Raw genomic sequence first — 27,136 nt, 5'->3', positions numbered from 1 at the left:
ACCAGTTGGATTTAATATTAAGAAATAACACGGAGATACTGAAGTCAAACCACAGCTTGTAACAACGTTCCTGAGCAGATTCCAGTGCTGCCCTAGCTGCATTCCTGAAAAGCTGTTATCTAAATATGATGACTCTGTGAGGCACATATACTGCTTTGCCTACTGGCTGAAGCATACATTTTAATTCTGCAAACAGAGAAATACAAATGTGTGCAATTTATTTTTGTATGCTATTTTGATTCTGGAAAACCAACATTAGGAAATCACAGCAACAGTTCCTAAACTTCTGTCTGTTGAAATTGCCTTTTATTTTGATACTGAAACATGTTAAAGGTAAAGGTATGTCCCTAAAGTGTACTGATCTTCACAGAAGGGAACACAGGTGACCTCAGTATTACTCTTGTTTATCACCGACATGGAAAACTTTCCCATGCAGCTCTGCTATTTTCTTATACTGCGGAGGTTTATTATACAAAATCCTACATGCTAGTGAGTTAGGAAAAATACCATTGGGTGTAGCGTTCAGGCATTCTCCAGCTAGAGTGGCTCTGTGGGAATGAACTTCGTTTACAGTAGAGTTATGACAATATAAACCTGCTTTGCAGCAAAGCCTCACACAAATAAGAATCAGGCTTATGTATATAGATATATATACAGAATAATAAATCATCTTTTTTTCTCCAACATTCCAAGAAGATGGGAACTAAATAAAACCACACACTTCATTTTGATAAACTCATGAGAAGTATTTTCAGGCAAAATTATTTTTGAAGAACTAAATTAAAAAAATAATAGAGAGTAGTTTTGGAGCTCATGAAGGATTCATGATTAGAGGAGACACGATGGATCCTTTGTAGTGTTGTTCTCTCTTCTTTGTTCTCCATCATTCTGCAGAAATGACAATTATTGTCCAACTGATGTCTTACATGAGAACAACAGTCAGGCTCTGAGCTTACTTTTTGTGTATTTAAAACAAAACCTGTGACTTTGCTACCACAGGGTGGGATGGGACTATTATTGATGTGTCCTATAGGCTGACAGAGTTTTATTGCCAGAAGGACATCTCGTGGAGGCTTCAGGTGGAACATTGCTGTATTTTAGCAAAAATTCAGCTTCACAAAATGAGTTATTGTAAGAGACATAGTTCCAGCCACATAAACAGGTCACTGTTGCAGAAACCAAGGTCTCCGATCCACCCTAATGATTAGTAGCTCATCTCACTGCTTTTTACTGATGTTGCTTACCATTTTCCTCAAAGTCTTCCAATTGTTTCTATTTTTCACTGTAAAAACTTTTCATATTTGATGTAAGCTTCCCAGCAGTCCTTTTCTACCATTATCCCTCATGAGGTGCCATTTATGTAAGAAAACAGGTATGGTCAGCAAGGCGTCATGTATGGTTAGCTGACTGTGTATCTGAGATGTGTTAATCTAACCTGGAATGTGCTAATGAAACATGCCTGAGATATTACAGTGATGAGCAGCAAAGAAATGGGTGTGACATACTGAGAATTCCACAGCATCTGGTACTTATTTGCTGTCAACACTTAATGCAGACTTAGCATACTCTATTAAGAAATCATCTTTGCACTTGCTTTTCATACCTGTAATACAGTAATTAGATGTGGAAGTGAGGTAAGTGCCTCTTTTGTCCCTGTTTGTCCACATGTTTTCTGTAACAACGAATAACCTCACATGCTTTCAAGGCATGTCTTAGGTTTGGTCTTAGCTTTGTCTAGGAGAGTACAAGGGCTTTGGTTATGTGCACTTTTGGGGAAAACCTCAGGTTTTAGACACGTACCCTGGGAAACTGAACAACAGCAGCGGAAAGGCCTAAATGCAATGAATGGATAAGATCTTGTCCTGGCAGAGGAAGAGCAACTCAAGTCAGTGGACTTTCACCTATGCCAATTTCCCCCCACTCTAGTGAAACACATCCTCTACAAAAGAAATTATTTGAAAGAGACAGCCCACACAATACCATAACAAAGTGATTTTATTGACATTCCTCTATGGTGATATGGTTGAATAGAAAGCACAGCCTATCATGTGAAATTTTTCTGTCAATATAAGCAAAATCAGTCCAACAAGGAGGACCTTTCCTGCCATTGACTTTATGTAGTCTTTAACAAAAACCGTAACAGACGTATCCTTTATTTTAGAGAAATTGGAAGCTGCAGGGAATTTGGCTAATGGTACAATACTTATTCTATCTAGTAACTACTATGTACAGGCATCTGTTTTTCTACTAGAACAAAGGAACTACTTGACTCACTGGAGAGAAAGTAACAATCCAATCTGTTGGACCTTGTCGTGACTGGAAATCCCATCACAGATTTAGTATATTGCAGCAGTTTTTGTGTTTTTTTCTTTGTTTGTTTGTTTTTATAATGAGCACTGAGGTACAGCAAGAATTATAATAGAAAAAGCACCGCATTTATTATAGAAAGGTCTGTTGGTCTGCATTTGACTGAAAGTGTTCAATCTTGACTGGGAAGCTCTACTTATAGAGACAGGGCAAAAAAAATACTGTTTCAACAGAAATTAAACAAATCTCATCACATTCATCCTTCTGGATTTCCATAGACTGTCACAGGATTAATAGCAAAGTTTAACTCCTCTGCTGTGAGTGTGTATTTTAGTTTATTAGTTAGTCAATTTCCATGTCAAAATTCAGTACCCTGCTTTTTTGAGCTAGAAATGTATCAGCTATTTGTTACTGTGAAACAAGAATAACAAAGTACAAAGCCAACCCCCTCCACAGGCTGTCTCAGACTAGAATACCAACTCCAACCTCATCTACCTCTCACTAAAAACTTCATGGGCACTTGAGCAAACTTGGTGAAAAAAGTTCTGTGTCAGACTGTACAAAACTCATCATCTCTCCATTAGATGTTAGGTGTAATTTGGACCACTTACTCCTTGCCTTGTCATAGCCACAGAACTCCCTAGAACATAAAACTGAGTTCCAAATATGCACAGCCACATGACTGAGACTGGATGCTCACAGAATGTCCTGCAGACTGAAATGATGTTTGTAAGGGTTAGACCTGATGCAGACAACAGTAAGGTACAGCTGTGACTGTACTGGATCAAATGCTACATAGCTTTTGTGCTTGAACAGTCAGTGTGACTTCTTCAAGGCAGAGGGCCTTCAAATTCTCTTATCTTCAGCATAAGGCTACTATAGCACCAGGATTTCATCAACAGCAATACTCTGTTTCTTCCTTCTACCATTAATACCATCACAGCAATCGCTTTGAGAAAAGTAAAACCTCTGAACCAAAACTACTACAAACTACCATCATCCGTTCCTCCTGTCAGAGACTGCATTTCAAAAAAGCTGTCAGATTGCCTATCCCACTTTTAATTTGCATTTTTAAATCTGCTGATGTTCGTCTCATATCTTATATAGCCATCACCATGTGCAGTGTGAACTGAGGAGAAGGAGCTGAACAGATTTTTTGAAAGCTCATTGCTCACGTATTTCATTGTAAGTCTTCATGACGCAAAATTTGAAAGTCTTTCCTACGAGAAACTGAAACCAGAAATTCTGTAGTTAACAGTTATATTTTACAAATGAAAATGCAGACCTGGGAAGAGAGCACATATACTAGCAACAGCACTGAACCATACGATGAAGAGGGAAGGCTGCATGTCTTGCATAATAATACAGAAAATCAAGTTATTACGTAATGGACAGCTTTAATAAGAGGGCAAAGGAGATGTGTTCTTCCCCTCACTCGTTAGCACCATTCTCTCCCTCACTCCAACATACAAGGACACCAAGGTGCACAGCTTCCCCTTCACTTCAGATTGGATCCAGACTCAGGCTGTGGTATGAATGGAAAAATGCCTTGTGAGGTGCAGATCTGGATACCCCAGAGATGATATCAGTGTTTGAAAACATATCAGAGTAGGGCATCTGGGGAGATAGAGGGATAGAGATGAAAAGTGAAAGAAAAGCAAGAGTAGCATGGTGTTTATCTTTATGAAAATATTTGTCTGCTTTCCTCTATTTCTGACTTTAGACTAAAACAAACAGCAAGCAAAAACTAAGGACCCCAAACAAAAATCCTTCAACAAAATTTGCATGATTTTGTCCTTTATGTCATCACAAACACCTACGAATAACAACTTTTAAAAATACTCCTAGTTTGTGCACTTGAAAGCTAGCTTGGACTAAGGATTTTGATGGCAAGAACCAGGCTGTGCTGTATATTTTCTAGAGCAGGAACACACAAGCTACTTGAGATGGCATTTGTCAAACATGGAGATGCACGGCACCTTATTTAGAGCTCAGTCAGTGTACGGTGAGGGCCAGAATATGTTGTGAAGAAGAACCTCAAGAGCTTTTGTTCTTTCAGTCAGTGGGTTTTGACGCTGCCTCTGAAATACAAATATCTTTTATTATGCTACAAAAAATAGTTTCACCTTTTCTTAATAAAATAGAGTTTTAAATACTAAAAAAAATAACTATACAGCATTGTAAAGAATTTTTTTTTTTATATATTTTTTTAATTTCTTTTGCTATGTCAATGAGACAGCTCTGCATGCACTGTTCTCTTTTGCCAAACCAATTGGATACTTATCTGCCTTTTCTTCTATTGTTGGAAGACACCCAACGTTTGACGAAGTACAGATAGCTCTGTTACATTAATATGAGCAGGAATAACTCAGGACCTCACTGAATTTTGGAGCGCAGTGGTGAAGAGGCAGAAATAATGTGCACTGGAAGATTACGTTTGGTCTCTTATGCTTTGACTCACCCTTCTGTAGATCATGTGCATGTGACAGATGTTCTCAGAAAAAAAGACTCCATCTTTACTCTGCAGTGGGGCTGAGCACGTGCAGTAGATGCTTGAGTTTTGTGGAAATGACAGGCATAATTTCTGGTGTCTGTATAAGAAAGGTGGCGTGTAGTTAAGGCATCCTATGCAACTGTACTCAATATGAATAACATGTATTTTAAAATACATTCTCAGTAAAAGCCATGCAATAAATTACTAGAAAAGAGGCTGAAGGGTTACAGAAATAGAATGAATGGGGCAACTTAAATATCCCAAGTATTTTCTATATCACTAATAAGACCCACTGCCTAGAAACATACTTTGGGTTCCCTCACCTTTCAGATGTCTCCTAAGAATCAAAGCAGAATGGTACAAAACTAAGAATGCAGTTTTTTAAGTGTGATGAGTTTGTGCAGCCACCATTAAATTACGTGAGAAAGCAGGGTTCAGTTCTTTTGTCTGGAGATAAAAATGGGAATAAGATGTGTCAGACATTGAAGTAATCTGGTTTTAATTACCCTGAAGCACAGCTAGCACACAACTGTAACAATTTTTCATGTGAACTGCTAGATACTATGAGGTTTCCTTCTTACTTACCTCCACTCACCCTTCACAAGTCTCTCACTTCCTATTTCATTCATCCTTTCACATGTTTAGCATCAGAAGTAATGATACCTATTGTCTTTTCCCAGTTAAGACAAACACTTTCAATTTGAGATCACTCTTGGAAAACAAGGGCAGCAAATCTTAATAAGTAGAACACAACAGAGCAGTGATGTTTCCTGTAACAGCCTCAGCAAAATCCTTCCAAAAACAAGCCTACTGCTGTTTTCCTTTTCTTCCCTGGTTTCAGAGTAGGAATGCAAAGTTCATCAATTTGAAGTGGGTTCTGCCTGAAGTAATAAGAGATTGCTCTTAAGTTTGGTCATACTTAACATAGCTGGAGGATTTTTGGGTTGACTCCAAGAGGAACTACAACAAAATTTTAACCATAACAGAGTTACACCCTTCATCCTCGACTAGCACCACCATTCACTGCAGCTTCTCATTCAATAGATCCTAGACTAAAACTTTCATTCTACAACCACTCTCAAGGTTACGGAGATTTGCACTGAACAAGAAAAAAAAATGACAAGACCAAAACCTGTCCCCAGCAACCATAGATTAGCCCAGTCTGACAGACAATAAATGGCTTCTGACACAGGGGATGGAATTGTCTGAACTTCCATTTGGAAGGGAGCATTTTAAACATCAGAGAACAAAGATCTGGTAAACAGAATCCAAGGGTATTCACAAGAGTAGAACATTCACCTTATTTCCCCTTTTCCTTGCCGCATACAATACTAAGGTAAGGGAGCCTGGTCTTTATGCTACATAATAAGACATCCTTCTTTAGTGTGCACAAACTTGTGCTTCTTGTGTGGTAAACATCACTATAGAGATGCCCCTCCCAATATCTCTGAAGTGCAAGTTCTCTCCAGCACTGGCAAGGAACAATTGTAGCAATCGCTGTTAGGATTTGCATAAAAAACAGGCTGCTTTTTGAGTTTTTGAAGGTCTTATCTGCACCGTGAATCTGGGCCAGGTCCAGCTGATGCAACTGATGTCAGTTCGTATATAAAAATTTCAGTTTTGTTCATAAGTGTCTCTGAGATGGACAACATGTACAGAGAAAAGAAGAATGGATGAAGAATATATTTGACCAGCTCCTAGTACCGTATTCAACTGTTAGGAAGTAAGATGGGCTGCAAATTGGTTTAGAAAATGTGGGTATATAAAAGCTTGGAATGCTTGATTTTTTTTTTTTTATTATTTTTTTTTATTTTTTAATCAACGTAGGTGGAAGTAAACATTTACTAACATTTGATCAAGTGTAGTGTTGCTTGCATTTGTATTTTCATTGTTATTAATGGAGGTATGTAGAGATATACAGAAACCTTGAGACAGTTGTTTTTCTATTGCATACAGACTAGCAGTCCATAGGAAACAGGATGAAAGCATGAAGGTTAGATCTTGGAGGGTGGCAGTTCTTCATGCATAGCCTTTGTCAATCTTGATTCTTTTTTGTTTTATTTTCAAAAATAAAAACATGGGAAACCAATATTAAATGATGTTGGAAAGATGACATCAACAGCCAGAAAAACACCAGAATTGCCTGAACCCCCTCATTCAAGTCCGAAGGTACTAGTTTCTTCAACAGCTGTCAACAGCTTCTCATACAGCATAGAATATGAGGGGTAAGGTGGAAGATCCAAACGGTTGAAACATGTGTGTGCCCTGCAGAAGGAAAATATGTTAGACGTTGAGTTTAATTCAAATAAACACAGAAGGAAACAAATACTGAGAAAACAAGTTCCTATTGAAACTCAAGACACTCAAGTTCACTTGAGAGATAAAAAAAATTGCAACTGTTAAAGTAAAACTGTGATTCTCCAAAAATCTGAGGTACTGAAATACATGTGCACATAAAAATGAACATTTCAAATATAAGACTCAAGTTAAATATAAACACAATGTCATTCTCTGCTATCCCTGCATTAAATATTGCAGGCATCTTCATGTAGAAAAATGTCAGAGGTCACTGAGGAGCTGGGATCTAGGCCCTAATACAGATAACATTCCACTACCACTTGGGTTGCCTTGAGTTACCGCTTTCCCCCCCTCAAAAAAAAAAAAAGTGCAACTCAGCTGTACATCTAACATGAACAGCTAGTAAGTTTTGAGCCTATGGACAGACATAATATGATCCAGTATACTGAAAGAATGGGTTCAGGATGTGCCTATAATGAGGCAGAGCTGAACAGTAAGAGACCATTCAGAGATCTGCTAACAGAATAAGAAAGGCTGCTAACAATGTTCCTGTAAGTCAACAGTCAGACATGTCTGCAAGCCTGGCTGTTAAATGTGATTTATTTGTAGCAGACAAGGCAAAAGCAGAGCAAGTTGCCAACACTAGGACTCTCTTCCCAGTTCTGTCATTCTATTTACCCCCCGTTGGCAGCACCTTCAAAGGAAGCCATGGAATGGGTTCCACACGTGCTGCCACCTTGCTGCAGCCTTACTGGTGGCAGCAATTAGACTCAGATGCTGATTGCACTTCACTGCATGAGGTTCTATACAAATCTGAAGCAATGACGGTGTCCCTACCCCAGTGGTTCATCCATTTCAGCTGACAGAAAAACACAGAGCTCATTCATCAATCGGGGCTATGGGGCAGGCACACTTTCATTAAAATTATCACTATTATTTTCAGTCTGCTGGGAGTTTTACATAATGCTAGATATACTTCTACTCCTTCTTGCTCCCTCTGATAAATCTGAATCGAGAAAACTCTACAGAAGGAAACACAGCCTCAGCACCTAATAATGTCTAAGCTTCTGATCCCTGGTATTTTTAGAAGCTTTGAAGTTGTTTTACTTTTAGCTTTTCTGTGTAACACCTTTACTGCAATATCATTTTCTCAAAATTGAAGCAGAAAAGCTATATTAGAGAAACTATTTAAAACTCTGCTAATCATCTCTTAGGCCACCCACAAAGCGTGAAAAACAAGATATTGGTAGATGGGCTGGCCCGAGACTTGCATATTCAGGGGGAGTTTTGTCAATGGTGAATCATTAAAAGCAACTGAAATAGCCAGAGGCATGTAATCTTCACTGCATCACACAACTTCAATTAGGAAAGCTTCTACCATCCCCTTTTTACGTCATAAGTGAAGATTTGTTAGCTGCTTGTTCGCAGAGAGCGCACAATAAATGCAGAATTTGCACCTATTAACTAGGAATGCAAGAGAGCTACTGAAAAGTGAGCATTAATAAAGATTATTTAATATATCCCTTGAAATTAAATCAGTAGCCCTGCACTGTTTGTTTATCTCAGCAATCTTTGGCAGCATAAGTTGTTTGTACAATCCATTGTCAATACTTATCAAGCACTGGGAGTTAATTAACTGAAGGATTCTTGTAATCCATTACGGATGTGTTCTCCATGGGAAGAGTGTGCCGTTCAGAAAGCTGTTCCTGAGGTGCTCAGCTGCCTGGCTCCAGAAGTGGAAGCAGCATAGTCACAAAGGCTCAGGACTGTGGACTGTGCAATGTAACTTCCCTAAGCCTAAGGTGTTACTGCTGTCTGGTACTCAACCATGACACATTTAACTGTCTGAGACCAAAGCCTGTATGAGAAGACTTATACCTTATGCATGTAAGTATATGAAAGGAGAGTGTCGAAAGGATGGGGCCAGACTCTTCTCAGTGTGCCCAGTGCCAGGATAAGAGGCAGTGAGTACAAAACACATGAAGTTCTGACTGAACATGAGGAAAAATATGTTTACCAAGCGAGTGATTGAGCTCTGGCACAGGATGCCTAGAGAGACTGTAGTTTCCTTCCTGGAGACATTCAAAAGCCATCTATAAACAGAGCTGGCTGATGTGCTCTGGGTGGCCCTACTTGAGCAAGGAAGCTGGACGAGATGATTATCAGAAGTCCCTTCCAGCTTCAGCCATTCTGTGACTCTGTGATAATGTGAAAGCATCATTGTTGTCATGTGCCCTACTGTGTGGTGCAGACATAGCCACAATCACTACACTGTCGTTTACTTTCTTGTGGACATTCATCTTGACATCATCATCCACTCATTTCATATCATTTAAGCAACAGTCTTGCAGAGCTGCTGACTTCTAGTCGTTCTTAACTTAGTGAAACTCAGAAAAAAAATCCACTCTCTCTCCTATGACAAGATTTACTGTAGTGATCACTTCTGTGGAAGAAGCCTTCCAAAGGATCTGCAAAGGGCTAAGTTCCTTCTGAATGCTGACTTCCGACTGATCCCAGTGGCAGCTATTACAGTAAGCATAACCCAGGGGACACTTGCTGTTCTGTAGTACTGGGATTGCTGCACATCTTGGGGTGAAAACATTACATCAGCAGTGCAAGAAGCAGACGCTGCAGTGAAATAAATCTTTCTTCCCTTAAATAAGCCTCCAACCATATAAGCGTGTCCAGAGAAAGGTAATAAGGCTAGGTAAAGGCTTTGGAGCACAAGTCTTACGAGGAGTGGCTGAAGAAGCTGAGATTGTTTAGACTGGAGAAGAGAAAGCTCAGGGGAGACCTTATTGCTCTCTATGGCTACCTGAAAGGAGGCTGTGGCGGGGGTCAGCCTGTTCTCCTGTGTAACTAGTGACAGGACTGGAGAGAATGGCCTCAAGTTGCATCAGAGGAGGTTCAGGTTGGATTTTAGGAAGAATTTCTTCTCCAAAAAGCAGTCAGGCATTGAAACAGGTTTCCCAGGGATGTGGTGGAGTCAGTGTTCCTGGAGGTGCTTAAGGAAAGGGTAAATGTGGTACTTAGGAACATAGTTTAGAGGTCAATATTGGTGGTAAGTGGGTGGATGGAGTGGGTGATCTCAGAGGTCTTTTCCAACCTTACTAATTTTATGATTCAGTGATCTTTAATCTCATTCATGGCTCACAGTGCTACGCTGTTTCTCTCCTTTGAAGAATTCTCCCTATACATTTATGTGCATAAGGCTTTAAGCTTTTGGCATTCTTTTTTTCTTTGTTACTTCCTTTAATCCCTTACAGTAACAAGAGTTCACAAGCAATACATGTGCACAGAACTCCCTTTTATCCTACATATAGCTCCAACCTGTCCCAGGAAGGAAGATACTTCCTGCTTCAGAAAAAGCTATAGCTGGAAGAATCTCCATTCATCCCTACTCAATCAGCCAGAGAAATCCAAGTCATTCAAAATAATTAAAATACATAACTCTTTTATTTCAGGATAAAACTTTGCATATTAAATAGGGAGAGTAAAAACCAACCTTGAAGAACAAGGGCTTGAACCTGTTACTTACTCAGTGCTAGTTCACCTGATACACTATATTAGTTTGGAAGAATCCATGATGCAAGTTTACACCAACAGATTCTGGCAGTCTACTTGGAACCTGCTTTAGGGTCAGCCATTGTCTGGAGATCCAGGATTTCCAGGGCAATCTTTCTTATGTGCATGGACTTAAAATAAATATTACAGGAATAATGTGGCTGGTATAGACACCCTCCAGAAATAAACTACTGGTATAATCTAACTCTTGTATGAGTACATAGCAGCACTGTTGGCTGGTTCATGTCAGAGAACTGGTATTGATGAACAAATTCACCAGTAAATTTAGAATGGAGTTACTTGATTCTCAGCCTTCCTGAAAAACGTCTTGTTTATCTACAGTGCTTTCAAGAGGCATTCTGCATTTTACGTGTTAGTGGTTATTCTTTGAAAAATAGTGCATTCTAAAATTTGCATCACGCGTCTATTCTGGGTTTGATACATTGCTGTTGCAACAGTGTGGCTGTCTTAGGTGCTATCACAGAATTACAGAATCAAAGAATGTCCAGGGTTGGAAGGGACCTCAAGGATCATCAGGCTCCAACCCCCTGCCACATGCAGGGTCACCAACTTCCACATTTAATACCAGACCAGGCTGCCCAGGGCCCCATCCGGCCTGGCCTTGAACACCTCCAGGATGGGGCTCATTATAAGCATCACGCTCACTATAAGCAAGTGGCAGTTGCACTGCACGTTCCATTGTCAAAGTGCAGGGACAAGACATAAGGGAGAGTTGTCTAAAGACTTCACATTCTGGAGCAGAAGTGAGAAGACACACAGAATCATAGAATCACTCAGGTTGGAAAAGATCTCCAAGATCATTTTGCCCAACCGTCCACCTGCCATCAATATTTGCCCTTCATGCCATGTTCCTTAGTACAACATCTAAATGTTTCTTGAACACCTTGAGGAATGGTGACTCAACCACCTCCCTGGGCAGCTCATTCCAGCATATGACCACGTTATTGGAGAAGAAATTTTTCCTAGTATCCAACCTGAACCTCCCTTGGCACACTCTTCTGAAGCAGTTAAAAGTTATCTAACACTTTGTGAGAAATCAGAAAACCCAAGGGCCAGACCAGCCTGTCCTCAGTGGCCCACCATCTACACGGACAGCAGAAAAGCCAAACGCATCAGCTCAGTGCCAACTTCTCTAACTCCTTACACAGCACTGCATTTATTGGAGCAGGGGCTAAGAACTAATACCAGTAATTAAGAGGTGCAATCCATATTTGAGTACATGTATGACTAAACCTGATGATTGCTAAAAATGAGAGAGCTGTTCTTTTTTCTAGGACCTTGAAAATGTGTAACAAGGTAACCCTCACTGTAAATTTGTAGGAATTGTTGAAGGAGAAGGGAATTTGCTGTCACTTATTCTAAACAGCTAAAGTTATTTACACTCATACTATTTAACAGAGGCCAAAGGCCTACAGGATGTGACAGATGACTTTTTTTAACCTCTAAGTCTGAGTAAATACGTAAGTAAATCTAAATAAACATGAGCAAATCATAATCAGGCGTTTAAGAAAAGTTTAAAATAACATTTGACTGCTTAACTAAAGATTTAAAGTCTCCAAGTTTAGCCTGCGTGCTTTATATATTTCTTAACACTGTGTATACTTGGCAGCGCTCCATAATTTTATCAAAATCCAGGTAATAATTCACAGTGATCAAGCTGTATTCATTCCCCATGAGCACGTGTTGTTTCTCTTTCCCCCGGCTAAAATGAATGCAGAGCTCTGAGACTTCTAAAAGGTGCTAACAATGTTCACCTGGAAAAGAGGCCTCTTTCAGTGATTAGTAGACAAACATGAAGTGGTTCATGTGAATATCTCAGGGCTAATTGAATCTAGGTCATAAGTAATGCCTAGGTTCACAAATAAAGTTAAGCAGAGCAGAAGGAGGCCAATTACTTTTTCAGAACTGGCTGGGTAAGGTATTTACTGTGCACGTGCCAAGGTCCTCCCACCCTCCCCTACTGCCCTTCCCATTGTGGGAAGCAGAGAGCACTCTGCTGAAACACTGCACAGGCTTTGCCTTTCAGCTGCTGCCGGATGCATTGGTCAGTTGGTCAGTTCCAAAGACCTTACATAGAACTACACCACATATATGTGCTGCATCAGGCCTACGAATAGCAAGCTGTAGCTCTCAGGCTTTCCACAATGCTGGCTGAAGCTCAGAGTGCACAAACCATCTCACTGACCTTACATATTTCCATCCGTTTTTAAATCTCAGTTTTAAATCACTTAGCTTTCTAGCTCTCTCTATAGTGTCAGTAGGGTCTTTATGGTGAACGGAAATAAATCAGAACGTAACAGGTGTGATTCAGCCAAGTTATTTTAAAAGTCTGTGTTAAGGTGAGATGAATTATGCCTTAGAAGCACTTCCTTCCCTTTTCCTGATTTTAGGGGGGATTGCATGTAAGATGTCAGTTCAGAACATTCGCTGACATGGTGCCCTGGTCTAGATCTTTTGTGATCCCACTTCATAAAGATGCTTAGACTTGGACTAGGATGATGAGCAGATTTGGAGTTTTCCTCTCAAGAGGAAAAAGGTGCAGGTCTGCTCAATTCCATGCCTCACAGTATGGCTCTGGGTAAACAACATGGATGGCAAGTAACCAGAAAACTGGGTCACACCCATGGTTAATTGACTGTCTGAATTTATCTGCAGGTCTATGAGAACAAATTTTTGCAGTGTGCCATGAAAGTTGTTAGCCTCCTTTGGACTGAAAGCCCAAGGGACCCTCTGAAAATGCCTCCCTACCTGGGTGGTCTGGAACCTTTCTACAGAGGACTTGTTCTGATTCTGGGCAACTCTGGCCTGATGAGAGTCACCAGAGGAAACTCTGAATGCAGGCAGGTAAACTGCAAAACATATTTGGGTGCTTTGGGGTTTGCTTTTGCTTCCAATTCATTTCCAGGAGAATAATTTATATATGAATAGACAATGAGGATCTTGGAGTGCAGGAAGAAAGCATCCTCAGGATGGCAAGTGTTACATTAAAAACTTACTTAGCAAATTCATCTCAGAGGTGCTGAGATGCAGACCCATGAAAAATGCTCTGTAATCACACTAGGTACAGCCTCAGGCAACTGTAAGGACATTCAAGAAAGGGTGACTCCATTCAGGGGAAGGATGGCTGCTGATAACAGGTATGAACAGAACTTCAAGCTCAGTGTTATTGCACAGCTCTCTCGGGTAGCCTTAAGTAAGACCACCTCTTGGTGCCTCAGTTCCTTCATTGTTCAAAAGGAAGACAACTCCTCCATAGGACGGCATTAGGAAGTCTGTGGGCACTGTATGACATCACAGCTCATTTGATTCTAGTTGGCAGAACTGGATGTACCAAGCTGAGTGTGATCACAACACAGTTCGAAGTTCCTCCACTAAGCTTTCCTATGATGAAGTGGAACCATCAGAGCAGATGAAGAGATTACACCCAGGTTCTCGCCAAAATGCAGAAGTAGATTCTGGCTTTCATGGCTCTATAACTTCACAAGTATTTTTATTAGTATTTTGGGAGCAAAAAGAACACAATCAGCTGACAGCTGCTGAAGTGGACCAGATACAGAATCAAAATAAGGTAGCTAGGTTTGGATAGTTGGATATCTTCACCTTAAACACTTCCCAGGACTCAAAGTAGTTTAAACTGAAACTGCCAATAAAAAAAAAATAACCAAATAAAAGACTTATCTCTGAATGTAAATGCAGAACAAACTGGTAATTATTTCTTTGTTGTTTGACGATGTTCGTAGAGATTCATCATTTCAGTCAGGCAAATGCAACCAAGCACAGGCTGTACAGAACAGAACCTCTGTTTTTGTACTGTAGTTGGGACATACCGTGGAAGGGAGGTTATTTTCCCCCATTTCTCTATACAGAAACGCCGAAGCCCGTTGCTTCCTCGGAGAGCTGCAAAGCCCTCATATGGCACACTTGATGTTCCAGTAACAAACTGCAACAACCGGAGTCTCTGTTCATTGTTAAACCTCTCCACTGCTGCCCAGAACCACCGTATTACAATGTGTCCATCATGGTAACCTAAACCAAGAAGCAGTAGAGAGAAATCAAATTCGTACCTTCTAGTGTAACTAGCCTGGGGTAGAAGATCTCCTATAGAAAATCTCCTGACCTAGCAATATATCTCATTCTTGATTATTGAGAATTCATAACACCCGCTGTGTCTTGGCTCTGGATACTGCAATATGACTAACTCACTCGAAATCCTAGAATTCAAATATATACTTGGTGTACATATGCCTCTTACAAACTCCTTGGCAAGAACCAGGGTTACCTATATGAGATATTAAAAGACCAGTTGTAATACACTACACAGTTCAACTTCTACTGACATCATTTCTGGTTCCCAAATACATTCTCATTTGAATTGCAGAAGTGTCCAACGCATGCAGAAGAGTTTGGGGCAGCAAGCTCTTCCCTGGCAAATCTCCCACATGTAGGGCTCTGTGCCTTGGTTTGTGCTTGTAAAAAGCCAGGGTAACTTTTTTTCTATAGCTAAACTAAAAAAATTAAAAAAAAAAAAAAGAAAGAAAAAAAAAAAGAGGATAATAGGGATAATAACCTGGGGGACCAGCTGTATTTGTGATTATCTGTTTATTTCAATGTAACACAATAGTTGGGCAGTCAGCAGCAAAGACTTAAGGCTTGTATTTCAGAGTGGGACACACAAACCTCTAAGACTTTCCTTCTGTGATGTAGAACTCAAGGATTTTGCATTTATCCATCATCCAAGAGAGCCTGGATAAATCATGCTCAATATTTAAAGCAAAAGCAGATCATGCATTAGAGGAAAATGAAAAAAGTTCAACTTGATATAGGTTGAGGGGATGGCTAAGCAAGTTCTGTATTCCACAGGAGTGTAATTGGGAGCAGAGGAATTCAACTCACAAATCTCTTTCCCGGCTGAAGTCAAGAAGACTTGTTATATCACTTTCAATGAGACTAGGAGTTTGTTCACAGTCATCTGAGTAAGTTTTAGACCTACTATTGCAAATACTCTTCAGTTCTTATTATTCAAAACTTGTGTTAAGCTCGTAGAAAGTGAGAGTGTGTAAAATCTGGACAGGAGTAGCAGAAGCAATTTCAGTGTTATTACATCTGTTGATTCAAACCTAATGTCTTACTTATTTTTTCTTGTGTGTTAACTTTCACAAAAAATTTCTGAACAAAACAGGGCATATCCTTCAGTAAAGACAGGCAGGAAAAAGTGGATGAAATCTTTCCTGTTTTAGACAGAAAACACTCAAAATATTAGAAAGCATCAGCAGGCAGTTTACCTCCACGATATTCCGTGTTGTTACGCCAGTCATTGAGATCTATTTCTGCAGTGCCAGCTATAACCAGCTCCAGCTCTCTGGCATCAAAAACAGAGACAAGCCTGGAGTCTACAACCTGGAACATAGAGCACTCGTAAGCACGGTTTCAAAGCAGATGAAATGCCTCTTAGACCCAGGGCTCTGATGGCTAGCTCTTCAAATGTTGGCTACTGAAGTCTGCATGCTGATGGCTAACTTTCACTCTGCTGATAAATCTGTACAGGTCTGCTGATGTTTTAATCTGCAAACAGTGACAATACATATTTGACCTGAATGAGGCAGTAAGTAGCAAGACAGTCTTCATTGTTAACATTGATTCTGATGAATGATTTTGATGGTCAAACGTGCACTAAATCTGTAATACGAAAAATTTGTTTTGTACCGGACTTTGTTTACAATTTTGTACAGTGGCCTTAGGGCTGACCAAGTGTATATAGCTACAAAGACACCACCACTGGCTTCCACTTTCAGTAAACTTTACTGCATGACTGCTCAGAGAGATAGATCAGTTATTGTTACTGCTCTGTGTATTCAGTATGTGCTGCTCTGCTTTCCAGAGGTCCTACTCTTCTGGTTTATTTTCCTCTGTGAGATATGCCTCAACTTCTGCTTACATAGCACTGCTGCCAGGGAAAGATACGTGGTTGAACGTGATTAGCATGGGATATGAATAGGTGACTACCTGGAGGGGCTAGAAAAGCAGCAGGTTTTCATCCCATCTTTGATACCCCTTGTAGCAGCTCTGCCACAAGGATGTCCTTAGATTCAGGTCAGTTGACTGTATCCCAGGACTAACTTTACCGTAGTGGGTCCCTAGAAATGCAGTCACATCAGCTCCTTAATGAAGTGGTTCTGCTACAGATCCAGACACTCTGATTCCATGCCATTTGTGTGTTTTTGTTACTTCCGAGGGTACTGATGAAACACAGTTTAACCAAGGTGTTTCTCATTCAGATGATGAAAGGAAGACAGTGATTACTGCTACTTACTTCGTAGAAGCCACGGACCAGAGCCTCTGTTTGTTGAACAACTCCTCGTTCCACTCGCCATTTAACCATTCTCTCAATGTACTCTTTTTTGTTCTTTTCTGTCACTGCTGTATTCGCCCCTCCAGATTTCAACTCTCTCTCTGTCACCTACAGAACAAAGATGAACAGTGGGGTAACAATGTATGGATCACATTGTGTTTTAAATTTAAGGTGTACTTTGAAAACATGAGTGAAAAATGTAACAGCCATATTTCTAGTTCTATCCCCTGGCCTCCTGTCCTTCTGCAATAGAAAGAAGAGCAATAATGATGGGCACTCACCTCCACTCCCCAACCACTCCTGCAGCACATGCAGAGAGTGATTCAAAACTTTTGGTTTATCACAAATATATTTAGCAAAATGGGAAACTTTCAGAAGTTACATATAGCTTTCTGACCTCTGTTCCTCTCTCAGCCCAGCCCTAGCCTTATTCCCAGATGAAGCTGGACTGATGTATAGGTGACTCTGAACTGTGCAAGCAAAGACTGATTCTGAGGGCACAATTTATTAGATATGAGCAATATGCCATTCTGGCCAATCTTTTAATCTCCTTCTCTCCTGCTTGCTCCCAAGTGGGAGATATTCCTGCCAGCTTGCTATTGATGCAGGCTACCCAACCAGTAGTACTGGAAACAACAGGATGGAGACAATTCCACTCTTGAAACTTGGCAGACCGTTTTGCCAACTGGAAGTGCTATGTAACTACTTGTGACAGACCCTCTCAAGCAGCAAGTGTTACACCTAATTGATGTGGAATAGATGTGAACTCAAAAATGCCAAAAGCCAAGAAAATTCCCACAAAATAAATAGTTCCAATACACTACCTAAACAAGAACTGACAGTGGATAGCACCTCACACAGATGAGAAATAGTCACTGTGGCATTCAGTTTTGTATCAGACATCCAAACCTGAGAAGTTACCTAAGCTATTTATAGGAGTAAGAAAATGGCAACCAGCATGTACTGTAACCATTTTTTAACAGATTTGCATTGCATTATCATGGTTAATTTAGTTGGTTTGGGTTACTAAGGCTTGAGAAGCGATTTAAGGAATCAATCAAGATAGTACTTAGAAAGAATATACTCCTTCTCGCATGTGGTAGGATATATTATTTATTCTGTAATTAATTTCACATTGAATCCAGTGGATTTTAAAGGAAGAACATTTTGCTCTCATCTTCAGTTTTCTGCTCCTATAACAATGATGTCTAGCACAGATATTAAATGAGTTGCATGAATACATTCTCATTACTTGTACTATTTACATTATTATCTATTTGTTAGCTCAATAAAGAGCATGCAGAGTATAGTCATCATTTACATCATTTTGCTGGAAGGACATGTAGAAAGTTGTGAATTATGGAAACACTCAGTGAGTCATCTAATATGTAGCTTTGCAGAGAAACAAGAACAATAAGGTTGGATGTAACGAGTTAGGAATTCTCAGCTGGTTCAGACTAACTTCCCAAATGTAAATCACTACTCACCATTTCACAAGCAGAGCTGCATCATTCAGATGCCATGCTGTACTTCCCTAGATTGCACTGGTTAAAATCAATAATGAATACATGTCGTCTAACTGTAAGCATGACCATAAATCCAGTTGCTCTGTATTTCCTTTCAAGGCTTCCCACAAATACCTAGACATACTCATGATTTCTTTAGCATATCCACATAATTTCAAATACAATTATTTATGTAGACTTGGAAACAGCAGATCAGTGACAGTGGATTCCCCCACCTTTTTTCTTTCTTGGAGGTATTAGCCACAGCTGTGAGCTAGAATTAGGAGCAGTGCATTCAGAGCAGCAAGGAAACACTACAACAAATTTAACCCACTTCTTTAACCTGACCAGGACAATTGCTAGTGTATCCACATATAGGGCTTGGAGACAAACCTGGAAGAATGCTTTCTACAGGGCAAAAGCTTGGAAAGTACTTTAAATCACAGGCAACTGTCACCTCTCTTAGTCTTACAAGCGAAACTCTCAAACTAGCACTGAGTACCCATAAATAAAAATGTGGGATGCTTGCACTGATACCATATGTTTGCTCCAGGCACCAGTATGGAAGAGGGCTGGAGATCCTCATAGTACATTTTAATTAAAAAAAAAAAAGAAAAAAAAGTATCAAGAAAAAGATTTTGCCCCAAGGATCAGAATCTAAATACACAAATCAGAGATGCACAAGAAAGAAAAAAGAAACAATGAAGGAAATAGTGACTTGTCAATAATGAAGTCATTGTGCAAACAGGACAAAAAGCCTGTGACCCATCTGCAACACAGCTTTTCAAAGAGCCACTATTTCTTGTTTCCCTTACCCAACTCTTGAAATCCAGCATCCCAAATATTAGCAGAACTCCAATTGTGCATAGCAAAGAAATGTGCAGATGGCATTTAAGTGGTCAGATACTCCTGGCATGCAAGAATTCCAACTGCGATCCATCTGTGAGAAAAAAATGTGCTCGAGATTTCTTGGGTATTTTGCTGTCAGCATTCAGCAAATTTCATAAGGGAAAAGTCTCACCTTCAGTTAGGACTCTTGCATTCTCACAATCGTAATTCACTGTGAGAATCGTTTTTTCCCCTGCTATTAGTTCTAGCAAGTTTAGTGTCTGGTGGGTATATGAAATAAAGTACTAGACAGAATGTGAACTGGCATCAAAATATTTTGTGTTCTTTTGCTCTAGTATCACAGTATCTACAACAGATTGGAGTTTTATTTATGTTCTTTTTGGAATCATTTCTTATCTTCCACAGCAGACATCTATGTAATCGCCTAGCTCTTTCTTTGGAGAGTGCACAACAAATACTTGGAGTGCCAAATACACACCTTCAGATGTATTAGGGCAATTCAAGCTGAGATTCTTAATCATCTTTGTGGTCTTCCAATGCAAATACAAACTTTTCTCTTCTGTCTTTGTGAATATGTCTGCATGTTTCTGTTTGTCTTCATTTATTAGTCTTACGTAGGCATAACTTCCAGGGATATGACTGTACTGTCAATTGAATGTAATGCAAACTCTCAGCTTCTGAGAGAACTCCTTACATTTAAGTCTGTGAAAAACAGTGTTAGTCTTTCCTATAAGGGATTCTTGCTTCAGTTCTTCTGCCCCATCCCTTTTATTTCGTCTGTTCTTGATTCTGGAGATTCTTTATTCCCTTACACAACAAGCAGACTAACTTCAGTTTTGAAAATATCCCCTGAAGTCTCGTTTGATTTATTACTTAGAGTTTATAGCTCGAAAGTTTACTCCAAAACAAATCTAATTCTCTCCCTGCTCTGCATGCCTTCACTCTGCACTAACTCCTGTCAATTTTTCTTCTGAAAGCCACTGTTCTGTATATTCCTCCTGATCTCTCCATTCTCTTTGACACTGCATCTCTGCACCTTACACAGCAGTTAACTTCCTTCTCTTGAGATTCTACATTATCTGGCATGCATGGTTCTTCTGTCTCTCTAGCTTTCAGCATGTACTTGGAGATTTTCCACTTAATATTGCTTTGAGTCTTGTCAAGACTTTTTAGAGACAATTATAATCCTGTATGGGTTACAATAGCAAAGGCACCAAGGCTTCAGTGCAAGCCAAAGAAACCCACAGAAGACCTTTCTAAGTGTTCTGGTCACCAGACTGCACTGAAGTCAGCACTGTTTCCTATTTAAAGTTGTAGATATCCAGATCAGCTTGATTAAAGAGAATTGTCTGACTAACTAAAGCTGAATGGTAAAAAGCATAATAACTTGTATACAGCAAGATGATAAGCAGGAGCAAGTAGATAAGAGACAGCGAAACTAACAGGAATATATTAGACAAAATAATGGTAAGAGTTGCCATGTCTTATATGACCCATCAAATACTTTTCTTCCCTTTTGATCCCCCTCTTTTCAGTCACATCAGCTTTAAGTTACATTACTGAATACACGGAATGCCACAATCTGTGTGAACTACACTCCAGAGAGAAGAGCTGCCCTCTACTTCAGATAATTCCTCATGTTCATGAACGTGTGGCTCAACAGGCCTGCAGGGAAGCTGTGCCTGGTATTTTATATTACTGACCCTAAGAATAAACATCTGCATTAAAACAGGTGGCTTGAAAGAAACAGAAGGCAGGAGAAGAAAATGTTATTGAAAGGCTAAATGATCTATTCCAACATAAAGACGTTCATCATGCTCAACTTTGTCAGCTTCTCAGATGTTTTGCATAGCTGTGCTCACCTGTCCAAACACCTCCTCGTTCACTGTGAAGGTGAGATCCAGGATATCTGTGATGTTGTTATCTTTCATCCACTGCAAGCTTTGATGGAACTCTTCATCCAGGTACTCTAAGTCACTTAAATCACACGGCCTGATTGTGAGGCAAGAAAAAAGGTGCAGGTGAATGTATGAACCCACAACTATTGTCAGGATGACTTACCAGTAAGAAAGTAAATTTATGACAAGGATCCAACATAAGGCTGGTGATGTTCATTGGATTTTATTTATTTATTTATTTTTTGGGTATGTTAAGAAACACAAACCCTCTTAAAGTAGTTCTGCACTGTCTGCATGGCTGGGCTCAAGGCCAATTCTGTTGGCTGCCTGTATTGTTTGCTGTTGGAAGGCACTCTTGCGGGTTCCATTTTACGTGCATCTTCAAGATGCCATGCACTTCACAGCACATGCTTGCCTTCAGCTCCATAGGCCCCACCATGTTGTGCCTGGATGCTTCCCTGTATCCATTATCCTTGACAGAGCTCACAGGACTGACATAAGGCAGAACAGGCATCTAAATTTTTTGCTAGCAAGGAGCCAGTTTTGCTGATTGAAAAGGCACATGTATGTTACAGGCAATTTAGTTTCAAACCCTAAGGGAGCAAGAAGGATGCAGGAGCACTCTAGGTTTTATTCTCTTTCCATACTAGCTCAGATACAATATAAATATGATTGTTTGGAGACCAGCAATACCAACTGTTGAAAAAATATAAAACAAAATGCATGTTAAAGAACTCTTCAGACTCTTAATAAAAATATCTTTCCTGATTTGGACTCACTCTATTTCAGCTATGCTTTAGTGTGGTCTTTGTCAATTATAGTCTTGACTTACTACTTGTTAGTGCTGCAAATTTTATGTACATTCTCTTCCCGCAGTCTATTAAAGAGAGACAGATTATCAGTTAAAGTTAACCTTATAAACCTTACAGAACTGACAAGATAATATATTACTAGTAGCTTCTGCTTGCTAATGTAAAAGGCAGTAGAAGACCAAAAAGAAACATTCACTGTTTCCATCTGCATTAGCATTCTTAATTTAGTCCAAGTTGTGAAAAACTACCCCACCAGTGAGAAATCATGTATCTTTCTTAACATGCTTCTTCCCCTTTTCTTTTTCTTAAGAGGAAATAATGATATCCGTTCTTCTATCAAAGATGTTTTTCAGTTTTCCATATATTTTAATTGCTTTGATAACTTTTAATCAATATTAAGCTTTGGAATTATGAGTGAGTACTTTCAAAGTCATATTCTCAAATATCTTACTTACTACCCACTCATAACAGCACAGGCAGCATCTACCAAGGGCAAATTTTTGGAGAAAGTCAAGAAATATTAAGATGAGTTTCTTTTCTATCATGAACAAACTGTGAATCAACAGAAAGCAACTGAAGGTCAGAGAGCTTGAAGCAACTCTGTGTTTCTGTAATATCCACTGCTAGATCACTGCTTCTGCATTGTTTCTGCACAGTTGTATGCTTATACTTACAGCCTTAATAGTGCTTTGTAGAACGGCCTTGTGAAGAAAGCATCAAGAAGGTACTGATGAATGAGAGCAAGGCCAAGAATACGACCACTGAACCTGAACCTAAGATACAAAAATGCAGAGTAAATGAAATGTAACTCCAGATATTCAGCGTAGAAACTTACACAGGTAGCAGTTGTTTCTCATGCAGTTTTTTACATTTATTCATTTATCTATTTTTTCCCCAGCAGATATTTAACATTACCCCTCACATCTCTGACTGATCAATAATGGACCTCTTCTTGATCCATCTCCTGCAGTACCTGTCTGTACACCTGGCATGATGTGTGCTTGCCTTTCCCAAACCAACAAATATTTTGAACATTCCGATTCTGTGATCCTTAGCTGAATTTTCTGAAGCAAATGTACTCCATCAAACACAATGTTTAGACAGTGAAACACAGTCATACTCTGTCTGGCCTTAGCAGAAAAACATATTATCAGAACTGTTTCCACAGTGGGACTTTGAAGCACTTCAGAAGGGTAATGAGTTGACTTCATAGGCGAGGAATTGAGATTCAAACAAGATAACTGTTGTGAACAAGGACATACATTAAGATCATGAGCTAAAGCTCAGGGAAACTGTACTTCTTAACGATGATGCTCAGCGTTCACATACTTCATATCTTTTAGAACAACCTCCAGTCCTATTCCAAGTACACTCAGGAAGTGCTCTACCCATTACCCATTACAGTCCATGATGTGATGATCAATTTTTTTATGTTTTTTTTCCTATTACTTAGGTATTCTTCCATCAAATCTGGTTTTAAATCAATAACCTCAGACAGAAAAATACAGAACTGATGAAAGTCCAAGTGGGGTTGCTTTACTTCCTCCTTTTTATTATTATTATTATTGGTAAAAAAAACAAAACAAAACAAAAAAACCTATCACCTGTTCAAAACTTATTTCTGAAAAAGGAAAAGAAAAAATTAACACATCCTAATTGCAAGTACTTGAATTTTAAGCTCATCATTGTAGTTAAGTTTTACTGCACAAAAGTGAAAAAGAGATCAAATAGCTGAAAAATCATTCCTTCTACTACAGGAACCAGAGCAAAGACTCTCCCTGCATAAAAATTAAATGTGAATCTCATAAAAAAGTAGTGCAAAATATCCATGCAGTCAACTTTATGCTCATGGGACAGTACAACAAGTGCTTAGTTTGTCCAATGAGTCACAAAATAGCATGTTGTGGACCCAGTTAGCATCTGCATCACCACAGGAGCTGCCTCAGGATCCCCTGCATCCAAGAAAGGATATGACTGGTAACAGAAGAGTGGTTATATTGCTCCCTTACAGCTGTTTCCACAGCAGCAACAAAAGGCAGCTGTTGGATCTAGTTAGGACCTGCTTACTTCACTTGTGCTGCAGTGCAATGTTTCCAGCAAAAAAGCAATGAAAAGTGGGGGAGCTGACACAATGAAAGCACAGTGGAAGCCAGACAGCTCAAATCCCAGAGATGCTGAGCCTGTAATCCATCAGTTTTATAGCACCTTCAGGATCTATAATCAAGTCCGTTTGTCCCAAATAATGCATGTTGGCTTTTTTGGGGTTTGTTCTTCATAGCTCCATCCTCCCATCCCTATACGTTTTGAAAATGAATGTTGAATGAAAATACTGTCAGCACTGGGCATTCCTCACCCACAGCGCTCGTCCCATGGCTACTCAGCTGTGCAGGAGACAATTGGAATAAATTGAAGCTGAAAGTAGCCAAGAAAAGTCTTCCTGGCCTGGAACTCGCTGCTAAGAATCTGCTAGACAGCATGAATAGTTTTCTCTTTTTGGTTTTCTCTTTGCTGCTTGTATCACTTCTTCACATCTATGTGGCTTTGCCGATATTAATGCAAAGCTGACATGAAAGGCTAGTGCACCTAATCGAGGTGTTTACAATCACAGGCATACGTTATTGTAGCTGTTAATGGCAATTTAATTGGAATCAGTGCCTTATGGCAGAACAGTTTCAAGCAATCCAGATCATGGGCAAAGTTTTGATGTGAAAAGACCAAGTCAGTCTAACCAAACATGCAGAGCAGCCCTATGCTGTGTAGTCCACTCTACGTGGGGGCCTGACTGTGGTTCCACAATCCCACCCCTTGTGATGGTGCAGTGCTAACTGGTCTGGATAAAGGGTGTGAAATAATTAGTAAGACACTGCCACTCTCGTTGCTTTGCAATACAACAGATTAAAATAAAGCTATAGTGAAAAATATAGTTCTTGGCAGCTCTGTATCACCTCAGGAGACAGACTGCTGGTCTTCCATCCTGAGGGGCTAAGCCAGAGCCTACAAATTCTTTGTCCCTTGCAGCCACCCTTGATATCTCTGTAGAGACTTACTATAGTGAACTTTTTGTGCTGAAAAGTGGTTGAAGAGAAATTCCTCTGGTCTCTTGTCACAGAATCACACAGAATCACAGAATCACTCTGGTTGGAAGGGACCCCAAGGATCATGTAGTTCCAACCCCCCTGCCTGGCAGGGCCACCAAACATACACATTCAGATCAGGTTGCCCAGGACCCCGTCCAACCTGGCCTTAAACACGTCCAAGGACGGGGCATCCACAACCTCCCTGGGCAGCCCGTTCCAGGGCCTAACCACTCTCCTAGTAAAGAACTTCCCCCTAACATCCAACCTAAATCTTCCCTCCTTCAACTTGGATCCATTTCCCCTAGTCCTGCTGTTGTCAGCCCTTTTGAAGAGTTTACTCCCCTCCTGGGTGCAGGTTCCCTTCAGGTATTGATAGGCTGCAATGAGGTCACCCTGCAGCTTTCTCTTCTCCAGGCTGAACAAGCCCAACTCCCTCAGCCTGTCCTCATAGGGGAGGTGCTCCAGCCCCCTGATCATCTTAGTCGCCCTCCTCTGGACCCTTTCCAAAATCTCAATGTCTTTCTTGTACTGAGGGCTCCACACCTGGACACAGTACTCCAGATGGGGCCTCACAAGAGCCGAGTAGAGAGGGACAATCACCTCCCTGTCCCTGCTGACCACCCCTCTCCTGATGGAGCCCAGGATCCCATTTGCCTTTCGAGCTGCCAGAGCGCACTGCTGGCTCATGTTCAGTCTCTCGTCCATCAGGACCCCCAGGTCCTTCTCTGCCGAGCTGCTCTCAAGGACCACTCCTCCCAGCCTGTACAGGTGCCTGGGGTTCTTCCGGCCCAAATGCAAAACCCTGCACTTTGCCGTGTTGAACCTCATTAGGTTCACCTGAGCCCAGCCCTCCAGCCTGTCGAGGTCCCTCTGAATGGCATCCCTTCCTTCCACCGTATCAACCGCACCACTCAGCTTGGTGTCATCAGCAAACTTGCTGAGGGTGCACTCAATTCCCTCATCGATGTCATTAATAAAGATGTTAAAGAGCACCGGTCCCAAGACAGACCCTTGGGGGACACCACTTGTTACCGGCCTCCACCTGGACATAGAGCCATTGACCACCACCCTCTGTCTGCGGCCTTTCAACCAATTGCTTATCCATCGGGTCGTCCACCCATCAAATCCACTTCCCTCCAATTTGGAGATGAGGATGTGGTGGGGGACCATGTCAAAGGCCTTGCTCAGGTCCAGGTAAATGACATCGGTCGCCTTCCCTTCGTCCACCAATGCCGTCACTCCATCATAGAAGGCCACAAGATTAGTTAGGCATGACCTTCCTTTGGTGAAGCCATGCTGGCTGTCTTGGATCACATGCTCATTCTTTATGTGACCGAGCATGTTGTCCAGGAGGATCTGTTCCATGATCTTCCCAGGCACGGAGGTGAGTCCATTCTGGACACTGTCTGGGACCATAAGCTTACACCCCTTTGATTCAGCAGTGAGAAACACAGGCTGAAATAAATCAACAGGTACCTGTGAGAAAGGAGGTCTTTGCTGAAGTGCTCACAGGACAACTGCACACTCTGCTGACACGTGTGTCTATAGTCCTTCAAGTTGAGACCACTAGCAGCCAAGCATAACAGTATCGCCACATAGATACCAAAACTTGTAAAAATCAGCAAGAAGCCTTCAGTGCAACAAAAATTGAGGGCAGCAACAAGAAATTGCCTCCTTTAAAAAAAGGCAGTTAACACAAAAATAGATCCTTGTGTTTATTTCTTCCTGAAGGATTTAGTGCACAGGTGAAAGTCAGAGACGGGTGAGACAAACCCTTCAGAAAAAACAAGTTTTCTTGATGTAATAAGCAGCACAGAGGTAAATCCTGGCTGGAGGGCACATTCCTTCCTTAAACCTGACCTGCATATATCTTTCTGAGGAAGTATAAAATGCTTACTGCATTTCTTTATAGCAGGAAAGATATCTAGAGAGAGGTGAGAAACGCAGATTCTCATTCTGTCT

At 40.5% G+C, this 27,136-nt stretch overlaps 1 protein-coding gene across 7 annotated transcripts in view; it reads right to left on the bottom strand.

The window, feature by feature from the left end:
* Window positions 1-1,989: 1,989 nt before the first annotated feature.
* HECW1 (HECT, C2 and WW domain containing E3 ubiquitin protein ligase 1) overlaps window positions 1,990-27,136 on the bottom strand; it is a 244,083-nt gene continuing 218,936 nt past the window's right edge. For all 7 annotated transcript variants that reach the window (XM_048952248.1, XM_048952249.1, XM_048952255.1 and 4 more), the window contains 6 exons: window positions 22,772-22,870; window positions 21,250-21,379; window positions 16,995-17,141; window positions 15,967-16,081; window positions 14,512-14,710; window positions 1,990-7,066 (listed from right to left, as the gene is read on the bottom strand). In XM_048952248.1, the coding sequence (XP_048808205.1) occupies window positions 6,955-7,066; window positions 14,512-14,710; window positions 15,967-16,081; window positions 16,995-17,141; window positions 21,250-21,379; window positions 22,772-22,870 (802 nt within the window). In that variant the 3' untranslated portion in view covers window positions 1,990-6,954. The remainder of the gene's footprint in view (window positions 7,067-14,511; window positions 14,711-15,966; window positions 16,082-16,994; window positions 17,142-21,249; window positions 21,380-22,771; window positions 22,871-27,136) is intronic.

Source organism: Lagopus muta, chromosome 7 (genome assembly GCF_023343835.1).
Source record: "Lagopus muta isolate bLagMut1 chromosome 7, bLagMut1 primary, whole genome shotgun sequence".
Classification (NCBI taxonomy): domain Eukaryota; kingdom Metazoa; phylum Chordata; class Aves; order Galliformes; family Phasianidae; genus Lagopus; species Lagopus muta.
The sequence above is the reverse complement of the archived record's forward strand: the minus strand, read 5'-3'. Positions and strand labels throughout refer to the sequence as shown.